Source organism: Pantherophis guttatus, chromosome 1, assembly GCF_059756535.1.
Source record: "Pantherophis guttatus breed Tessera chromosome 1, ASM5975653v1, whole genome shotgun sequence".
Lineage (NCBI taxonomy): Eukaryota > Metazoa > Chordata > Lepidosauria > Squamata > Colubridae > Pantherophis > Pantherophis guttatus.
In genome coordinates this window covers 115,289,829-115,311,174 of record NC_142063.1, presented here as the reverse complement: position 1 = coordinate 115,311,174, position 21,346 = coordinate 115,289,829, and the positions used below count along the sequence as shown (strand labels likewise).

The 21,346-nt window shown below is 41.6% G+C and overlaps 1 protein-coding gene across 7 annotated transcripts in view; it reads right to left on the bottom strand.

Annotated features, from left to right (window-relative positions):
- SLC43A3 (solute carrier family 43 member 3) overlaps positions 1–18,877 on the bottom strand; it is a 42,456-nt gene extending 23,579 nt beyond the window's left edge. The window contains exon 1 of one of the 7 annotated variants that reach the window (XM_034420341.3): positions 18,661–18,877. Coding sequence is in view for 1 of the 7 variants with exons in the window: in XM_034420340.2 (XP_034276231.2) it covers positions 2,237–2,274 (38 nt within the window). In the remaining 6 variants the exon portion in view is untranslated. Of the gene's footprint in view, positions 1–2,236; positions 2,426–3,498; positions 3,624–3,677; positions 3,741–5,383; positions 5,404–18,660 lie in introns of those variants that run through there. The other 6 variants (XM_034420345.3, XM_087881569.1, XM_034420343.3 and 3 more) reach the window with 6 other exon arrangements.
- Between the last annotated feature and the right edge of the window lie 2,469 nt (positions 18,878–21,346).

Below are 21,346 nucleotides of genomic sequence, written 5' to 3'. Positions count from 1 at the left end.
ACTGCAATGTATAATTGTTTTTTGACAGCAACATTGGTAGAGTTGCTAGGCATCTCTTGACAGCCTCCCAAGAATGCTGACCATATTTCTCATATCTTTGTTTTAAGTGAAGTCCAGGCAATGACAGAATGACAGCAGTAGCTACTCTTTGGACAGGCACCCCCTAAACAATATCTGACTGGCTAGCAATCGCTCCCAGGACAAGACTGGGGCATGCAGGAAAGCTCTCACCATTTCAACTGAAATTTCACAAGATTGATCAAACCACTACAAAGCCTTTAAATTCAGAAAAAAAGTATCCCTGTTGCCAATGAAAGCCCTGATCTAAACCTAAATGCTGCAGGAGATAAAGGTTGGAGAAGTTTTACTTAGGAATGGAAGAGTGCGTTCCCCAAAGTTTTTAACATCCTTCCCTATTGGTTCAAGCAAGGAAAGAGGTAATTGTAACCTTGTCTATTTATCACTTGCTCTTTCCACCCCAGTATTGCCCCGAGGAACATATCACTTACATTTATATTAACCCAGAAAAGGGAAGAAGAATGAAAGCAAGAAGCCATGCCAGTGTAGTTTCATCATTTATATTATACAGATGATCATTGCTAAATAGGAAAACATTGTCTCCAGCATCTTGCAAGATTCAGAGCCACATCCTGCCATCTGCTCAAGTTAAGGCAACCAATGTTCTGTCAATCACCTACCCACCCACTTGTCATGTGCCAGAGCCTCCAGGTACCCCCCTCACTTTCTATGCTTCTAGCATTTTCCTATCTTTTATGGCAAGCTCATCACTACACATTTCTTCAACCCTGTATGCAATAAGATGGAAGCCATTTTGCCTGCAGTTATTGTGATAGGTTGTATATGGATAGCTTCATACATGCCCATGTGCATGTAATTCTTTGTGTGTATCCCCCAAAATATACAAATATGTTGTATTGCGTAACTAATAGCTACATCATTGCCTGTGAATCATTAATCACACATTCTTTTTAATAAAAACCTGTTCCCTCTAAACTGTGGGTGGTGGTAAATGTTAAAAATAATGTTCTGCCGTTTCTGCTCAATTTGCAGTCCTATCAAAATGTTAACCACTCATACTGAGTCTTTGTTGCTAGTAAACAAACATCCCAACGCCCTCACTCATTTGGAAGGGGACTGAAGTCTAGTTTCATCCCTCCGGATCGGCTCCATTCCACAAATTCAGAGTCAAATTTCCTTTGCTATGAAAATCTGTGAGCACACACTAGGTGGTGTTGCAGAAACATAACAACAAGGAAACCAGTCACCTATACTCTCGCGAACTGGCCTTCTTATAGAGTAGAGTAGCCCTTCTCTAGCAAACTGGCTTTTTTGCATTGTGTTGAAGGTCAGCTTAAGAAAGAAAGAAAGAAAGCACTAAGAAAGCAAAGTTAAAATGCAGAAAGCCAACCCTCTACAGGCTAAAAAGAGACTCAAAAGTATAGGATATTTTTCTTTGCAACTTCATTGTCCATTATAAACTATGATCTATTGCAAACATCTTGTCTCCTCTCCTCCTCCGTCATCCAAAATGCAAAGTAATGTGTGTGCATGCCTTTACGTTATTGTTGACTCCTGGAGACTACATGGACAAGTCCCCACCCTTTTCTTAGCAAGATTTTCAGGATTAGCTTGTTCTTGCCTGGTCATCCAGCTATCTCTGTGCCTAAGGCAGGATTAGAACTCATACTGTCTCAGTTTCTAGCCTGGTGCTTTGAACCACTGCACCATAGTAGCTCACAATAGCTTTATTCAGGGTAGTTAAAATGTTACAAAATAGCGAACAAGTTCTTGAAGCTTCCTGGGTTATTTTTCCCAGCTGATTTGAATAGCTCCCTTTTTGAGAGAAGTTTGAGAAGAGCTGGAAACAACAAAGCTGCAGTCCAATGTGTCTGGAGGTCACCCTATTAGGCAGCCTGTTCCCTACTCTTACTATTCATCTGCCTCCCAGCAGAGCTCTATCGTCTTCACTCTCGTCAGATATGCGTCCATAATATCATCCCCTCTACCCATCGAGTCTTCAATCACTTTAACTCACATTTAAGTTATTTTCAACCTCACAGAACCCCTGATCCCCCACAGCCTCTGGTCTTTCTTATTTTCACTACATTTATTTTCAGAATTAGATAATTTTCCAAAACATGTACCTATGTCAATCTTATTTTAGGCTGTGCAACAACCAAAAATGAAGAGAAGGGCATACCGATCTCTGACCTACCTAGTCTTCTCAGCACCAGGATCAGTTTTGTTCTCCATAAAATGCTCTTGGAAAGAATATGGGAGGCAGATGGATTTCTCAAGAGAGAAACCTCTTCCAAATGAAGACCGTATGGCTCAGAAGAATCATTTGTAGGAGAAAGCAGAAACTGATCCTTGACCACATGTAGCTCTCATGTGCAACAGAGTGAACGATTTATGCCTCCTCCCTTGAGTCTCCTCCCTTCCCACAGGAAGGAAATGGATGGAGCAACATAAGAAACCGAATTGTGGAAATCTATATCAATTCTGCAGACATCATCGTTTACTGACATTTCATATTTTCACACATTAATGCCTAGGCATCTGTACCAGCTCACTGTACTAAGTTATATCACATGCCATTCTCATTAATATCCTTGGGAGCAGACTCACAAACATTCATTTTGCTACAGGTGAATATGACAGAGTGTATATGGTGTACGCGAGGATTACAAGCATTTCTCCTCCTATGTGTGGAAAGACTCACTGGAGTACTGTTGGTTTCCTTAGCTATGATTTAGAATATGGTGTTCAGAAATGGGAAAGAGGATGAAAACTGGCGGATGCATCATCTACCTAGAATGTTGTGAAGCAGGGTCTTATTTTGAAAATGCCTTCCCTCTGCACTGATTTCCACAGTAGAGGGCAAGGATGATTGCATGCGTCATGGAATCGTCATGCAGGTGAAAGAACTTTTTTGCTTCATGTGTATATAATGAAATCGTGATGCATTTGAGGTTATCATGGCTTGGACCAGACACCCACTGCTGTTTGGGTCAGAAATATGAAAACTTGGATGTTTAGCTTCAAACAACGAAGAGCTTGCAGCCTCACAACTGTTGTCAGCACTAGAGTTTAGCCAGGAGTGAAATCCAGCAGGTTCTGACAGGTTCTGGAGAACCAGTAGCAGAAATTTTGAGGAGTTCAGAGAACCGGCAAATACCACCTCTGGTTGGCCCCAGAGTGGGGTGGGAATGGAGATTTTGCAATATCTTTCTCCCAGGGATGGGAGGGAATGGGGATTCTGCAGTATCCTTCCCCTGGAGTGGGGTGGGAATGGAGATTTTGCAGTATCCTTCCCCTGCCACACCCACCAAGCCACACCCACCAAGCCACACCCACCAAGCCACACCAAGCCCACCAAGCCACACCTACAGAACCGGTAGTAAAAAAAATTGGATTTCACCACTGGTTTAGCTGCAAAGTGCTATAGATGCTCTTTAGAAAGAGGTATCCACTAACCTTTCTCAAATAGGACCAAGGACAGGGTCTCCACACCTCTGTTCTCACACCAAAAGATCACTGCCACAAATGCACACGTAGAGCTATATACTACATGAAAATTTTACTCCTAAGACATTTTATGGTTTTGCTATGCAAGGGCCACTTCTTCACAGATTAAAAAGTGCATAGGTACCTACATGTTTCCTTTTCCTTTTCCCCAGCCAGCTTCTCTAATATTTGCACCATACAAAGTTCTTCTCCCTGCCCCTATCAAGCAAGAAGAAAAGGCTGGCGCCTCGCTGTCCCTTATCACAGTCTCCAGGCTAAGCAAAGTAAAAAAAAAAAGAGGAGGGCAACCCACAATCCAATGGGAGGTGATCAGAAATTATCTAGAGGCAGAAGAGAACGTCCTCCAGAGTTCAACCTTTTGTAGTATTTTATCATAGGTTAAATAATGAATAATTGCTTAATTATTGGTGAATGACTATTTGCAGTTTACAGTTTAAAGGTAGGTATTGTTAAAAATACCTAGAATGGCTTAGAGGACTAAACGTTCTACTTCATACAGCTGCAAGTAAGGACAAAGACAGCTACAATCATCCTTTTGACATGTATTATTTCTACCTGAACTTGAAAATAGAACACCATACATTGGAAGGGAGCATAAAGTTCTCCCTTTTCCCTTCCATTCACCCATGTCCGATTCTCAGATATTATCTAGACAAGTCCCTGCAGGTATTTTTGGCAAGGTTTTCCAGAAGTGATTTGCCATTTCCTGCTTCCTAAGGTTGAGAAAAAGTGACTGGCCCAAGGTCGCCCATCTGGATTTGTGTCTAACAATACTAGATCTTACACTCTAAACCGGATGCCTTAACTCAAATTTCTGCTTACTATAATGACAAATCTGTTTGCAATAATTTTCTAAAAGTCTATTGTCTCTGCATTATAATCTTACCCATAGGCCTTTGCTTTCTTGCCATACCCTCATAGTGGCCAGTCTGCAGTAGTGGGAGTATCCACACAGAAGGTACGTACAAAAACTAAAGGCAAGGTCAAATGCTAGGTTTGCCCATCTTCCATTAAAAGTCAAGAACAAGACACCTTTGAGGAATAATTGACTATGTGTTGTTGTTGTTAGTTGCGAAGTTGTGTCTGACCCATCGCGACCCCATGGACAATCTTCCTCCAGGCCTTCCTGTCCTCTACTATCCTCTGGAGTCCATTTAAGCTCACTTCTACTGCTTCAGGGACTCCATCCAGCCACCTCATCCTCTGACTATGTAGGCAGGCCTATACCCACAGACTGTGATTGGCTACATATATCATACCAAGCCACTGTATGTTTGACATAGCAGAATCATGGCACTGTTTAGTAAAAGGCAACTAATTGTAGTTTATGCAAAGCATGCCAAACAAATCTTATTACAGGTAGTCTTCAACTTACAACAGTTCGTTTAATGACTGTTCAAAGTTACAACGACACTGAAACATGTGACTTATGAGTGTTTTTCACAGTTACGACCTTTGTAGCATGCCCATGATCATCTGATCAACATTCAGATGCTTGGCAATTGGTTCATATTTAGGATTGTTGCTGTGTCCCAAGGTCATATGATCCCCTTTCACAACCTTTTGACAAGCAAATACAATGGGGAAGCCAGATTCACTTAACAACCATGTGTTAAGGAATTCACAGAGTAACCCTTGAATAGCAAGGGTATGCACATGAAAGTGATTGAGAGTAGTTATGAATAAACACAGCCAACACACAGATACACTGAGTTGTATTTACTTTCAAGAAATAGTAAGGCACAGTCCAATAAACAGTCCAGGTCATACACATATAAAGCAGGAGATAGCAAAACGACAGTCGAGGGATAATCCAATAACAAAGTCTTCTTACCAGTCGTCGTAATCATTCACAATAAACAGTTCTTCTGGATTTGCAAACAGTAGCATACAGAGATATCAGAGAGCAAGAACAGCAAAGAGAAACAAACCATGTTTCTAGCTCCCTCTTAAGGACATTGGCTACAGAGCTAACCAATCAGGACACAGTATGATGCAATTCAGCAGTCTTAAAGCTACATTGATAGTTTATATATTGCCAACCCAACAAGTTAAGCAATAATCATTTCCTAACACCATGTATCAACTGCAGTGATTCACTTAACAACTGTGGCAAGAAAGGTCATAAAATGGGGAAAATTAACAAATGTTTCCCATTTGTGATAGGAGGTATTACATAGCATAATTATTTTACTATGAGATGGTTTACGGCACAGGTGTCAAATTCGCCGTGTCACATTGCCGTGCACAGAAATGTTGGGCTCAATTGTGGTAAGTCGAGAACTACCTGTAAGAGTTATTCTATCTATGGGGGAAAGGTTTTTTTTAAAATATCTATCTATTCTAAAGAAACTCACAAAGTTTCAGTTGTTTACTTCCTCTGAAACTAAGCTGTATTTTAACAGAGATTTTGTACAATGAAAATTGTAGTTCAGAATTTTGTTTTGTGACATCAGTCCCTATCATCCTTCCATGCCACACAATCTGGAAAAATTTTAGAGGTTTTATACCAAAGCAGTATTAAGTATAAAAAATTGGGGACAGAATGCTTTATGATTCAAATGATAACCTGGTCATGTTATTGAGGCTGACATCTTGAAAAATGTAGTTGAGACAAATAAATGTTCAACCCCATATGGGTAATAAACTATATATCCAGAAATGCTTTATATGGTCAACCCATCTTGCTGAATATAGCTTTGTGGTTAAAGAGAAATTGAACTAGCCTGGGAAAAGAGGAAGAAGGACCTACTTTTTAGTCTATAGGGAAATGACTACCACTTAATTTTTCATGCCTTGATGTCAAAACAACAAAACCTGTAATGTTCAAATGCTGCTATAAATTGTCACAGAACAACTTAACTTAACAACTTAAAAGATAGACACTCTTGTAATTCTACAGAGTATGAAAACAGTGCAAAAATCATGGACACACACTGTACATTCTAGAAAAAAGAACAGAGAAAAGCTAATCAGATCCTATAGTACTACTTATACTGAATTTTAAACAGAAGAATAAACTAAAATAGAGCAAAAAAGAACAAAAGAAAAAAATGAAAGAGAGACTAAAAATGCATTAAGGAAAAGAAGAAAAATAGAGAAGAAAGAAAAAAGAAGTGGCTTTCAATCTTCTTTACAGCAGTTACAATTATAAATTGACCTTTCTCCCTAACGTTACATCACGACTCTTTTTTCAATAATGCCTTCTATCTGGTCATCAAAACCATAAATCCTGATCCCATAATATTCTTCTAGTAAAGAAAGTTACCTCTTGCAACATGTCTAAAATGACCTAAAATCAGAAGAAACTCAAGTTTTATTTAAAAATTAATCACCAGCACTATATGTATATAGATATGTATGCATGCATGCATGCACCTGTGTTTCCCCGAAAATAAGACTGATCTTATTTTCTTTTCTGCCCCAAAATAAACACTAGGGCTTATTTTTGGGGGGTATCTTTTTTCCCCATGTACAGGAGGCCCACTTCTGCTTGCTTGCAGTGGAGCAGGACACGCAGCTTGCTAGCACCGCCGCTGTGAGGTAGAGGGAGATGGAACTGCCCCACACACCCTGCATTGGCTTACCTTAGGTCCCCTGCAGCCAGGCCACCCATGCCCTGATACCTGCCTCACCTCGCATAGGCAGGTCCAGCAGCCCCATCCACCAGGACTCTGTGTGGCCCATTTCTTCTGCTTGCTCGCAGCCGCAATGGAGCAGGAGGCAGAGCGATGTGCCAATGCCACGGCCACGAGGCAAGGCAGGGGTGGAGCTGTCCCATGCACCCCGCACTGGCTTACCTCAGCGCCCCAGCAGCCAAGCCACCCACACCTGCCTCGTCTCGCGGCCACGGCCATGGCCCCAGCACACAGCTCAGCCTCCTGCTCCATTGCAAGCAGAAGTAGCAGGCTGGCGTCCACATGGGCTCCTGCTGCACATAGCTGCTGGTGCTGCCATCACAAGGCAGGTGTTGTGGCATGGATGGCTTGGCTACGGGGGCCCTGAGGTAAGCTGGTGCAGAGCGTGTGGGGCAGTTCCACACCCCCACCTCACCTTGTGGCCATGGCACCATGAGCAACCAGATGGAATGGGTGGGTGGCTGCGCAGGCTTATTTTGGGGGGTAGGATTTATATTAGGTGCAAGTGTAAAAACATGCTAGGTCTTATTTTCTGAATAGGTCTTATTTTGGGGGAAGGAAAGTATGTATGTATGTATGTATGTATGTATGTATGTATACAATTATTTGTTGACCACCCACTCTGACAAGGACTCAGTAATAATCAAAGCTCCATAACATCTGACTGTCCCAGAAAAAGCCTAGTATAATCTATTCTCTGTAGAACAAGTCTTTCTTTAGAGGCACTACTTACTGCAAGTCACCGGGTTTTCCAAAGAGCATGGTCTGCTACTAAGAAACTGCATCTTCAGCTGCTCTCCACAATCTTTGGAATGGCAGAGATCCCCCGTTACTCCTCTAAAAAATTGCAGGGATTAGTCCAGATCTGAGTGGATAAGATTCTCAGAGACTCAACAGAATTCATGCTGTATTTCCATCAAGATGAGGTTGCAGGACTGTCATTTAGGAATCTCCAGGTGAAATATCTTAAACCAAGAAACTCCATGTCCAGAACTCTGTTAGCACTGTTCGATTTCCAGGCTGGAGACTTCTATTATTCTAAACTATAAGCAACTTCTTCTTTACTTTGTTATTTTGTTTAACTTCGTTGATTGACTGTTTATGTGCCATCAAGTCAGTGTTGAGTCTTAGCGATCACATTTTACAAAGATGATTTGTTCCTAAAATGGTCCTTTAGGTCTTCCAACTGTTCACCCGTCACTGCTGTAATTGAACACATCTATTTTTCTGCTGGTTATCCTGTTTTTCTCTTTCCTTGCACCTTTGTTTGTATTATAATCTTCTCTAGGGAGCTAGGTGTCCAAAATATGATAATTTGAATGTGGTAATTTTTGCCTCAAATGAGAACTCTGGGTTGATGATCCATTTGTTCATTCTCTTGGTTATTCATGGTATTCTCCGGAATCTTCTCCTTCATCAGAGTTCAAAAATGTTAATATTCTTTCTATCCTGCTTCTTCAAAGTCCAATTTTTGCTTCCATAGAGCGTCACAGGGAAAACCACTGCCTGCATGATTCTGAACTTAGCTACAGTACTTACAGTTTAAAAGCCCTTTTAATCCCTGACTTTGCCCCTTTCATCTGTTTATTCAACACCCTTAATGGACTCTTAATAGAGGCATATTACTACAAAGGCTTGTGAAAAGTCCACTTAATTATCCCAAATAGATGCATTTCCCCACTAAAGATTACCTATGACCTAGCATTGACATTCTTTCAGGATAACTGACTTCCTTCACTGTAAGGAAACTGTTCCTTGACTGCAACACTAAATCCACTTTGGCAACGTATTTGGGACAATCCTTTGTCAATTTCCTCAAGAAAGTCTACCTTTCTACTGTATTCTTCAGTTCAGGAAGAGGTTTCTTTCCCTGCTCAAAGAGTCAGTCTAAATTATAACTACTCAGGTTTACACCTGAATTTCTATTACTTATAATTTGTTAAAGCTAGAAATAGGTGGTCTTTCATATCTAGAAAGACACAACTATCGTCTTGCATATAACATACACTCACTTTTCTGTCTAATCAGCCCCCTTGGGATCTATGCATTCAACAGGGTTAATTTGTTCAGCAGCAATACAACATCAAAAAAGCCTCGCTGACAGTTGTTTAGGCATACTATTTGTTATTATATTTATCTTCTATCTTTCTTCCAAGAGGTACAAGATAAATCGACTCCCAAATGTGATCATTATACTACCTCTGCAAGGTTAGTTAGACAGAGCCATGACGACTACAACAGAGATTTGTATATAAAGCTTCTAGCCCTGTGGGTGATGTTTTGATTAGAGAGAGCGGGCTTTTTGTAGTCACAGGATTTTGCCTTTTTTGTTTTCTTTGTTATTTCTTTATTATTAGTAAGTCACTCAGAATTATTTTGGAGTTGGACAGCTTCTAAATCTCTGAAATAATTTTTTTTAAATCACAATTTCTCTTATCATTGACCAATAGCGGGACTTAAAAGACTTGTTAATAAATTTCCAGTTAAGATTAAATATACCACTCACAATGTGTGTTTCAGGTTTTTTTTATCATCAAAATCCTGACAGCAACAGACTTCATGTAACATCCCTTATATTAGAACTCCAGACCAACTGTCAACTCTCAGACCTCTTAGCAATGGCCAAGCTGGGGAATTCAAAAAGCTGAAGTTCATACATCTGGATTTGGAGAAATTGGGGAAGGCTGCCTTGTATGAATTGTTCATCCATTGTAAAGATAAACTTCTAGAAGTTTATCTGGGTCCCCAAAACAAGAACAGGACTGTTTTGAAGGTAACACCCATTCTCAGGAAGACACACCCTGTTAGGCAGTAGAAAACTAGTATTTCCTCCAGAAATATTTCAAACATTGGAGGACCTTACTCTTTTACATTACTATATTTAGATTCTTATGTTGTTGTGTTATTCAATTGAAAGTCACAAAAATCTAACATTTTACTTTTTTCTTAGATTATATTATAGTTATAACTCTATAAATATGAGAACTGTGGGAAAAATAGGTCTATTTCTGTTCAAGAATAATTATTTGCTTTCTTTAATTTGTAAAATCAATTTTATTTAACATTTTGTATACATGAATAAGGTACAGGTAGTTCTTGCTTAATTATGCTAATTTGGGCCAGAGTTTCCATCAAAAAATGATATGGTTGTAAAAGGCAATATCACATGACGGTGTCATTTATCATTGGCAATCTGGCATTCCGGTTGCTTTCATTAAATGAGGACTATGCAGGTCCTTAAGCAAGACACTCATGTGTCTGCAACTTGAGACTTCCTGCCAACCTCTCCACTGACTCTGTGGGAAATCTTCAGGGAAGGTCACAAATTATGATCACATGACTATAGGACACTGCAACAGTTAGGTTAGAATCTAGGCTGGTTGCTGAGTACCTGGATCGCAATTGTGTGACTTCAAATGTGCTGTGATGACTGAAAATTCTAGGATCTGTCATAAGTACCTTTTGTTCATATTTTTAAAGTGCCTGAAATTCTCAGCTATTCCTACTGAAAAGGTGTACAAGAATGATGCTGGTACCAAACTCCCAAAGGAAAATGAGGAAGAAAAGTAGCTTTCCAATATATTTCCCATGCATTCACAATTGTTCTACCTTTAAAAGTAATAAGATAAAGCTTTTATCTCTTGGCTTTAAATGACACACAGGATAAGTCTCTGAAGGAATAAATGAATAATATCATAATAAGCTACGGCAGGCCCAGTGGGCATGATGGAGAGGCAGTCCAACAGCAATCTGTCACATCAGGAAAGAGGATTAAGATTGAAAGCATCTTTTCCCAAGTTCTAGAACCAGTATAAACGTTTAAAGGAAACCCTAGCTGATGAATACGCTTGCTTTTTGCTTCATGTGCATGAAGTTAATCATTCACAAACTAAAAGCAGCAAAAATGTAGCACACGAATGCCATGGACATATGTATATTGAACCAAATACCCTTGATCAACAGTCTAATTGCTAAACAGTTGTTAGAGGCTCTGATTTGACAAAGCAGGTAGCTCAAGCCCAGGAAAGTGAATGAAATCCAAACATTCTTAATGAAGAACAAAAACTGACAGCCCTAAAACTTAAATCACATTGTTAAACTGTGAGCCAGTTTTATGCATTTAATTTAAATCCCATAGATTTCAGTTGGCCTTGAATCAGAGGCAGCAGTAAGGAAATTAAATACCAAGAATGACAAGAATCACAAGTCACACTTAGACATGGATTATTGAATAAACTACAATTGGTTGTTTCTACACAAGCGCTATTTTATACTATATTATTTGGATATGACAATACATGATATTAAAATGGCTCAAATTTCCTCTTCTACGCAATTATACAATTCTTATACAATGGTTAAGATGCCCTAATGGGCTTTGCTGTCCATCAGGTCACCTTAGACAGATCTAGGATTTAAGTTTATCTAGGATTTAAACCTTCATTGCAAGCTTAGATGGGGTTTCTATTAACTTCACTGGCTTGTCTAATGTGGCCTACCTACAAGAAAACTAGGGTTTGTATCTTGACAACAGTCCTAAGGTGGGGGGGGGAATCCCTTGCCCTATTACATAATAGGGATACAGGGATACAGCTGGAAATCTTTGATATGACACCTGGGAGGAAATGAAGTTTTGTGGGTGCTCCAACACTGGAGGTTTTTAAGAAGGGATTGGACAGCCATTTGTCATGGCCTAAGATACCTGGCAAGTGCCAAAGATATTCTCTTGAAGCCACTTTGCTAGATTATTGCTCCATGGACTAGATAGACTTCTAATTCTCCCCACTTTGTCCTTTCCCATCCAAAAGCATTCCTGCTATAAGCACCTGCTATAAGGAAGTGGGAATTATCTCATTGAGCTCACATTCACATTACCCAAGGAAGAATTATTTTGTCCTCCTGGAATTATTTTTCTTATTTTATTTATTTATTTATTTATTATATTTCTATACCGCCTTTCTCCCGTAGGACTCAAGGCGGTGTACAGTCAAGAAAAATATAGACACACAAACATCATAAAATTGCTAATTAAAATTATTACTTAGTTTGGTCAATTAAATAAAACCCAGAATTAGATAACATTTAAAAAATCATTCACATGTTTGTATGTTTAGCCCTGCCTGTTGGAACATCAGGGTCTTGAGGGCACGGCGGAAAGCACGGAGATCAGGGATATTCCGTATCTCCGGGGGCAGTTCATTCCAAAGTGTTGGAGCCCCCACAGAGAAGGCCCTCCCCCTGGGAGTCGCCAGTCGACATAATTTGACTGACGGTACCCTGAGTAGTCCCTCCCTGTGAGAACGAACTGGTCGGTGGGAGGCTATTGGTGGCAAAAGACGGTCTCGTAAGTACCCAGGTCCTAAGCCATGGAGCACTTTAAAGGTGATAACTAACACCTTGAATCGCACCCGGAAGACCACCGGGAGCCAGTGCAGCTCGCGTAGGAGAGGTGTTACATGGGCGTAACGAGCTGCGCCCATAATCACCCGTGCGGCTACGTTCTGGACCAGTTGGAGCCTCCGGGTGCTTTTCAAGGGGAGCCCCATGTAGAGAGCATTACAGTAGTCCATACGGGAGGTAACTAGGGCATGAGTGACCGTGCGCAAGGCGTCCCGATCCAGAAAGGGACGCAACTGGCAGATCAGGCGAACCTGATAAAAGGCACCCCTGGCCACGGCCGTCAAATGATCTTCTAAAGATAACCGTGAATCCAGGAGGACACCCAAGTTGCGGGCCCTCTCTGTGGGGAGCAAGATCTCATCCCCTATTGTCAGTGATGGTACCAGCTGACTATACCGGGACGCCGGAAGCCACAGCCACTCGGTCTTGGAGGGGTTGAGTCTGAGCTTGTTTCTCCCCATCCAGATCCGCACTGCCTCCAGGCAACGGGACATCACAGCAAGGGCATCATTGGGGTGGTCTGGGGTGGAGATGTATAGCTGTGTGTCATCAGCATACTGATGAACACTCACCCCAAAACCACGGATGATCTCACCTAGCGGTTTTACATAAATGTTGAACAGAAGAGGTGAGAGGACTGACCCTTGCGGCACCCCACAAATAAGGTGCCTCGAGGTCGACCTCTGCCCCCTGCCAACACAAACTGCGAACGGTCAGAGAGGAAGGAGGAGAACCACCGAAGCACGGTGCCCCCTATTCCTAACCCCTCCAGCCGGTGCAGTAAGATACCATGGTCGATGGTATCAAAAGCCGCTGAGAGATCTAATAGGACCAGGATAGAGGAGCAACCTCTGTCCCGAGCCCTCCAGAGATCATCCACCAATGCGACCAATGCCGTTTCCGTGCTGTATCGTGACCTGAAGCCCGACTGGAACGGATCCAGATAGACAACTTCATCCAGGTATCGGGGTAGTTGTCGCGCCACCACACTCTCAACAACCTTCGCAACAAAGCGAAGATTGGAGACTGGACGATAATTTGATAATATAGCCGGGTCCAGGGAAGGCTTCTTGAGGAGGGGCTTCACAACCGCCTCTTTCAAGGCGGCGGGAAAGACACCCTCACTCAGAGAAGCATTTATAATCCCCTGGAGCCAGCCTCGTGTAACCTCCCGGGAGGCCAGTACCAACCAGGAGGGACACGGGTCCAATAAACATGTGGCAGCGTTAAGCTTGCCCAGAATCCTGTCCACGTCCTCAGGAGCCACAGAGTCAAACTCTTCCCAGATAATGCTCTCAAGACCTGCCCCCGTCTCCTCCCCTGGATCTACCCAATCGGAGTCCAGGCCTTCCCGAATCTGAGCGACTTTATCATGCAGGAATTGTACAAAATCCTCAGCTTGACCCTTTAAGGGATCTTCCCGTACCCCCACCTGAAGTAGGGAGCGGGTCACCCTAAACAGCGCAGCTGGGCGGTTCTCTGCAGATGCAATAAGAGCGGAGAAGTAGCTAGACTTTGCCGCTCTTATCGCCACTAGGTAGGTCTTAATATAAGATCTCACCTGTGTTCGGTCAGATTCAGATCGGCTTGTCCTCCAATCGCTCTCCAGGCGTCTTTTCCGACGCTTCATCTCTCTTTTCTAAGCCATGAGACAATTGACAGGGCTACCTATTCTAAGCTTACTGCTATTAATTATGTTCTCCTTTGTCCAACTGGATCCTGGCCATTTCTCCACAAACTGAAAGCATGCAAATGCAAGTAGATAAATAAGTACCACTTTGGTGGGAAGGCAACAGCATTCCACATGCCCTGGCATATAATCATTTTTTTTTAAATTTGATTTATATGCCACCCTTCTCCGGAGACACAGGGTGGCTTACAATGCATTAAGCAATAGCCTTCATACTTTTGTATATTTATACAAAGTCAGCTTATTGCCCCCACAAACTGGGTCCTCAATTTACCTACCTTAGAAAGGATGGAAGGCTGAGTCAACCTTGAGCCTGGTGAGATTCAAACTTACAGTAATTGCAGACAGCTGGTGTTAATCACAATGCTATCAGTCTGCTGAGCCACCAGGCCCTTTACCACCAGGCCCTTTTAGTCATGCCAATCACATGCCCACAGAAATGTCTTTGGACAATACTGGCTCCACTGGCGAAGAAATGGAGATGAGTTGGAAATGACTAGATAGGGGAAAAACTTTACCTTTATCTTTTGAAGCAATACATCACAGACAGAACAGAAATTATGAGCACAGTGTTCTTACTACATAGATTATCCACCTAGGCTTCTGTTTGAAGCATTATACCGGTAGCAGACTATACAATAGAGAGTTTCCACTCTTTGAGAGTCTGGGTATTCTCAAATGAGTCTTCTCAAAGTGCCCCTAAACTAAATGATGTGATTTGGAATGAAATATATTTGCAGTGGGAATGGATCCTGAGTAGAAGTGTACTGAGTTGAGCTATGAGCTTCAGTCATATTTAGCTGTCATGGAATATTTTTGCAAATCTCTTTATAATTTTGCACCATCCTATTCAAACACTATAACAAGGACCTGAATGCAAATGTATTCCTATTCAATAAGGTCAGGGCTCAAATCCATATGATAAATAAGCATTAATCCTCCTTAGAAAAAAATCTGCTTCTTGAACCGGCTCAGGTTGAAGTTTATTTTTGTTTCTATCTACAGTAAAGACCTTGAAAAAGTGAAAAAAATACATTTTCTAAACATGAGACCCCTGCATTTTCCAAACAATACCAAAATGTTGCATAGAAGCTGTACTTTCACAACATACAGCAAAGTCAACCTTTTTATTCCGAATAGAAAGAGGAAATCAAAGGCATACATTTTGTTCTCCCTCCACATTAAGCTGTACTTACTGGAATTTCCCCTTCTTCAAAAATCCTATTTTCTTTTTCTTTTTTTTTTTGCATGCATTCTTCTACAAAGCAAATAAGAGTCCCATTATGAATACATAGAGAATGGCCAGGTGAAACAATGGAAAGGTGATCAAATAATGGCCAGGAGAAACAATGGAATGAGTCCTTCCAGTAGGATCACTGTGAGCGCTCTACAGGTACATATCTTCATTGTACACATTGAATGTGTACCAGTTCACTGGTACACATTGTGTACCTGTGAACTGATTTTCCTAAGGTGGCTGTATAGTCAAAATGGCACAATCTGTGGATGAATTCCAAGGGTTGAACAATAGGGGGAAAAAAGGTCCTGAAGGGAGAAGATGCAGCAAAGCTCAGGGAAGACTGGAGATGCTCAAGAGAATATGGGATGCTAGCTGGCTGAGGTAAGAATAAAATCAATAAAAGACAAATGGATACATTTAGTCAGTGTTCTATTGATTAAATAATATAGTCCATTCTCTTGTATCACTCTTTCTAACAATGACTAATTTGTTCCTACCAAAAAAAGTGAAGGGAAGAAGCAATTATCATTTATAGCTACTCTCTCACCCCAATTCACCTCACAGGGTTGTTGTTGTTGTAGGGAAGAGGATGAAAGATTATTAGATATGTTTGCTACCTTGAGTTATTTGAAAAAGTAATAAAAAGGAGGGATATGAATAAATAAAACAGTGTCTCAACCTGAAAGTATTTTTAAAGACATATAAAGTCATTGTGGATAGAATGTCTTAAGGGTACAAGCACAGCCTATATGAAGAATACCTGTGGCTCCACCAATATCTTAGTGGTGGGGGGTTCCCTTTGCAAAGGAAAAGTTGGTTTGGCCCCTGAAATGCATGCCTCTTTCACAGTTGTCTGGCACCTGAAGCAAAAGAAATCTAGAGGAATAGGAATGGGTGCAACAATCATTCTAATACCGGTATTCATAGACCAGAACCAATTCCAGCTTGGTGAAAGGATTACTGTAGGGGAAAAAATATTTACCCAAGCTGTGGTCTCACTTACATAAAATATTTATTTACATTAGCTTGGAACCTGATCCTGAGGATTTGGCTGAAAGAATAAAAACCCATTCGGTTGCTATAGCCACATTTATAACTCCCTGGAATGGATAATGGCAATAAAGACCCTATTCAAGAAGGTGTTTTCTGAATTGAGCAAAACAACAGAGTTTTTATGAAACCTTCAGTGATGACTGAAGTAGTCAAAGAGAAGCAGATGACTGCGAGAGGAACCCTTGAACCAGCCCTCAAAATGCAGTAAGGTAAGAAGCACATTATAGGTTTCATCTGGCTTTGCCTCATTATCTCTGCCTGCCATTTCAGAACCACAAACAGTGGACAGGACTTCAGAGAGAAAAGGAGAAGCAGCACTTTTCAAAGACAATGTAATGCTGAACACAAACTTCATTATCCACAAACTTAGAAGGGGGTCCACAATCCTTGAAGCAAAGCCCAAGGAAACCAGCTAAGCTGAACCATTTAACAGCTTTTATTTCTCAGATAGTGTAGTCAAAAAATATCAAACCAGATCATTAGCAAGCTGAGTGTGTACAAATCTCCTTTTATAGAGAAACTGCATTCTGTCCTAGACTGCGAAGGGGCAATGTGAAATAATTTCCATGCTGTTGCCAAAAAAATTATGTGAACATGTTCAAAGAGTTATCCGTCTGTGTTTGACTGAAAGGAGTCTTCACCATTTAAAAAAAGTATTCTGTTCCTAAATGTATGCATAACTTTCATATCATTTTAGTTGTTTTCTGCACCCGACTCTACTATGGTAAGGCTTTCTTGGCTGTTCCCTTTGCAGCATTGCTCCTTCCCAAATTCTCATCCAGCAATTTGGTCTCCCAATCCTGCCGCATCCCACCCAGTCCCAGTGCAAAACACAGGTCACTTCATATGCTTGCAAGTCACACCAAAGTAGAGCAGTCAACACCAAAAAAGACTGTCCAGTTAAAAGAGCTGTAGAGATGTTTTACTTCCTGTGATCTACTCTACACTGTAACTTTTTTTCTTCCTTTCTTGCTTCTCTCAGATAGGGAAACAATGCAAAATACTTGCCTTTAGCAGTAACGCTCACTGAGAACATTTCACCTCTTCAAAAACAAATGAACTCCAATTTGTCTCCAGCTGGTGAGCTTTGCTGGGTTTACATAGATTATCAAACAAAGAATGTTTTCCCACAGTACACCATGACTTCTACTTCACAGCAAAAAAAAACCTCTGTGTGTCTCAGGAAAAGGCAGCAGTGGAAGAAATCCACTAGTAATTTCTCAATATTAAGGCATATACATTTGTTCCGACAACATTCCAGAAATTCAATTTCCACATTTACGCTTACATAAACTGCTACTAGAGTTTAAGTATCAACTTCTCCAGACTTCAGAGTTCAGTATTTCCCAGCTTTATTGGAAAGCACAATTTCTCAACTTTTCTTTCAGAGGATCAAAGAAATGGGAAGTGGGGCAAACTATTTTAATTTTGTACATATTGATACTTGGCTATATGTCAATATTAATACCTCCCAAAACAGCCAGGTATGGAAAACCTAATCAAATAATCTCTCCGTTTGAAGGAAACAAATGTCCAGTCAGTGATCAATTTGGGCTGGATTATCTACTTGGTTAGGCTTCTTCTATCTATACTATTTCTCTCTCCTTTTGCCTATCTTTTTTGGCATTACCTCTTCAGGTCTTAAAACACCTTCCATAATTTGGGGGAAAACATTTTCTCTCTCTCTCAAAATACACACGCCAAAGTTCTCCTGTGAAATTAGGAACAAGAGTTGCAAGCCAGCACACAAATTCTAGCGACCCTGGATTTATGCCTCACGGTATATGTATGTCCCACTCAAAAACTGCTCCAAAGCCACTGGGTATAACCCAAAGGTTGAGCTCAGAGGGATTCAGTTTCAACTTCCTTGCATCCCCAAGACTCTTAAAAAGAGTAACTGTTTAATGGCATATCTCCTTTTGCGGCTGGTAGCTTGTGGAATAAGAAGCACCTAAACCCTTTAAAGTAAACTAAACTCTTCGCCGGTGTTGCGGCAAAAGATGGACAGGGCTGGCTTGTGAAACTTAAGCTCCCCTATACTTCACCCACTTTTTTTTTTTTAGGGGCGCCATCACCTCCTAGAGACCTACCTCCTTACTAAAAGTCAAGGGTCCACTGCCATTCCGTCGTCCTCCAAAGTGGAGCGCAAGTCGCCGGCAAGAGAGAGGGGGAAAAAAAACAAACCGGACCGGGAGGAAAAGGGGCAGGGCGGTCGGAGACGCGGAACCCCCTGCAGGTTGTTTTTTCCTTTTGACAGGCAGCGAAGAAAGGAAGCCGGTGCGCCGCAGCGCCGCCCCTCGGCTCCCACGGGGGGGGGACTCTTTTCCGATTGGGCGCCCATCTCCGCCTTCCCGCCTCGACGCCACCGCCCTTCCAGGCGACGCTAGGGGAGCTTCACGCCCTTCGAAGGAAGCCGGGCAAGCGCAGCGTAGCTATACGTTTAGTTTCGGGGAGAGTCGTTCTTCCCACCTCCGGGGTCGTCGCAGAGGCGGAGGGATTTGCAGCCTTTTCCCGCGCGCCCCTCCGAGGGTCCTTTCGATGCCTCTTAAGGGCGAAGTGGCGCCCTTAAAGGGTCTCTCGTGACGTCACGGCTGACACGCCCGGGCTTCTGCCGTCGAGCTCCTTGGAGCGGGACTGCCGCGGTTTTGCCCTGGTCCGTTAGACGCCTTTTGAAAATATTTACACACCCCTCGCATCCTGGACATAAACTGTTTCAACTCCTACCCTCAAAACGACGCTATAGAGCACTGCACGCCAGAACAACTAGACACAAGAACAGTTTTTTCCCGAATGCCGTCACTCTGCTAAACAAATAATTCCCTCAACTATTTACTCAGTTTGACTATTTACTGTCAAACTAATTACTAAGTCTGCACTACTATTAATCTTCTCATCGTTCCCATCGCCCATCTCCTTACACATGTGACTGTATGACTGTAACCTTGTTGCTGGTATCCTTACGGTTTATATTGACTGTTTCCCAATGACTATCATTAAGTGTTGTACCTTATGATTCTTGACGAGTATCTTTTCTTTTATGTACAGTGAGAGCGTATGCACCAAGACAAATTCCTTGCGGTCCAATCACACTTGGCCAATAAAGAATTCTATTCTATTCTATTCTATTCTATTCTATTCTATTCTATTCTATTCTATTCTATTCTATTCTATTCTATTCTAGTCACTTTTTTTAATAGAGGACACATCTAAAAACTCTACGTTTAGGCCAAAGTGTATGAAGCGGAATTAAATCCCCAAGTTTTCTCACGGAATGCAGACAAGTCAAAACTTACCTATTCTTTCAATCCTGTTTATTTGAGGCATAATTTGACTAACGTTTCCAGGGACAGCAGTTTTCAACCCTTGCTCTTCAGGGTAACACACCCCTCCTCAAAGACTCTTTAAAAGGATGCAAATGACCAGCTGCCTGCAAAGAGTATAAACCCTTCCATTCCCCACCATCCAGTCAGAACAGAAGAAGCTTTTTGGATGAGAAGTGAAACGTCTTCAGAGAAAAACCAGAAAGTCCAGTTGCCTCTTGAAAATAAGAGGGCTTCCCCTTCCTCCTTTCCCCTGCTTTGACTGCCACCCATGGCAAGCCAAGCAGAGAAGGGTGGGTCTGAAGCGGCAGGGGATGGCTCCTTTACTGCCAATGAGCAGCAGAAGGTCCTTGGCACCCAAGAGGGCCACCTCTCTCCTATTTTAGTGGAGACCACATCCTTGTTCTGATGTCAGAATAGCAGTCCAAATTGTGGTCCCTCTGCTTTGAGCTGTCCTACTTTGTCCCATCTCCTGTCCTGGATTACAACACTTTAGTGCTGCCTGGTGCACCAAACAATCCCTTATATAGACTAATTTTTTTTAGCATGCTAAGCACTCACTGAACAGGTTCCCTCTGGATAATTTTTTAAATATACTGACATGCTGTCCTAGCTTTTGTCCTTGTGGATCAAGACATTTTTATTTGTTCCCAGGTTTCTGTATGTATGAATATTTTGACAGTGCTGATTAGCTGATGAATAGTCAATACTTCCCACCTTCCTTCCTTACATACAGATACGCCCCTCAGGAATCTAGCAATGAGTGAGTAAAATTGGATATCTATTATTTAGCCCGTCAGTCATCAATTTCTGGGCTATCCAAGTCTAGAATTATTTTGAATGGTTTCACAAAGAAAAACTAGTGAGAACAACATCATATGAAAAAGAACATCAGCCATCCAGAAAGAGAGTCAGTCCAGAAAAATACTTGCCCCATCCCCCAGCTTAAAAGTGTATGACTGTGTCCTAACGCACTAAATCCTAATGGAAGAATTGAATTTTTAAGTTCTGTTTAAAGGCAGTCCTTAGGAGGTCTGTGCAAGTTGGTGAGGGGGGAAGTGGGGGCAGACAGGTATTGTTTCAGTGGGCAGATGCAGCAAACAGATTTGTGTCGTGAATACGCCTCATCAAAATATGGGGCAAGGGATATGCAATAGTATGAATTGTGTTAATTCTCCCTGGGTCTCTAGTGGCTTAAACAGGAACACATGCACATTTTTCAGAATGGGAAGAACAGGAATAAAACTACTTAGAATATGAGATTTGAGAACAAGATAAAATGAGGTATTGGGAAGTAATGAGGTTTTCAAGGTATTCTGTACAGTTGTAAATATGGGGAAGGACTTCTGCTCTGAACCAGAGATGGTTGTGTGGTTTTCTCCCTTTCCCAGGGATTCCCTCTAGCATTTTGCTGCTCCTACTGAGCTTAGCATTTCTCTTGCTATTTTGTCAAGAT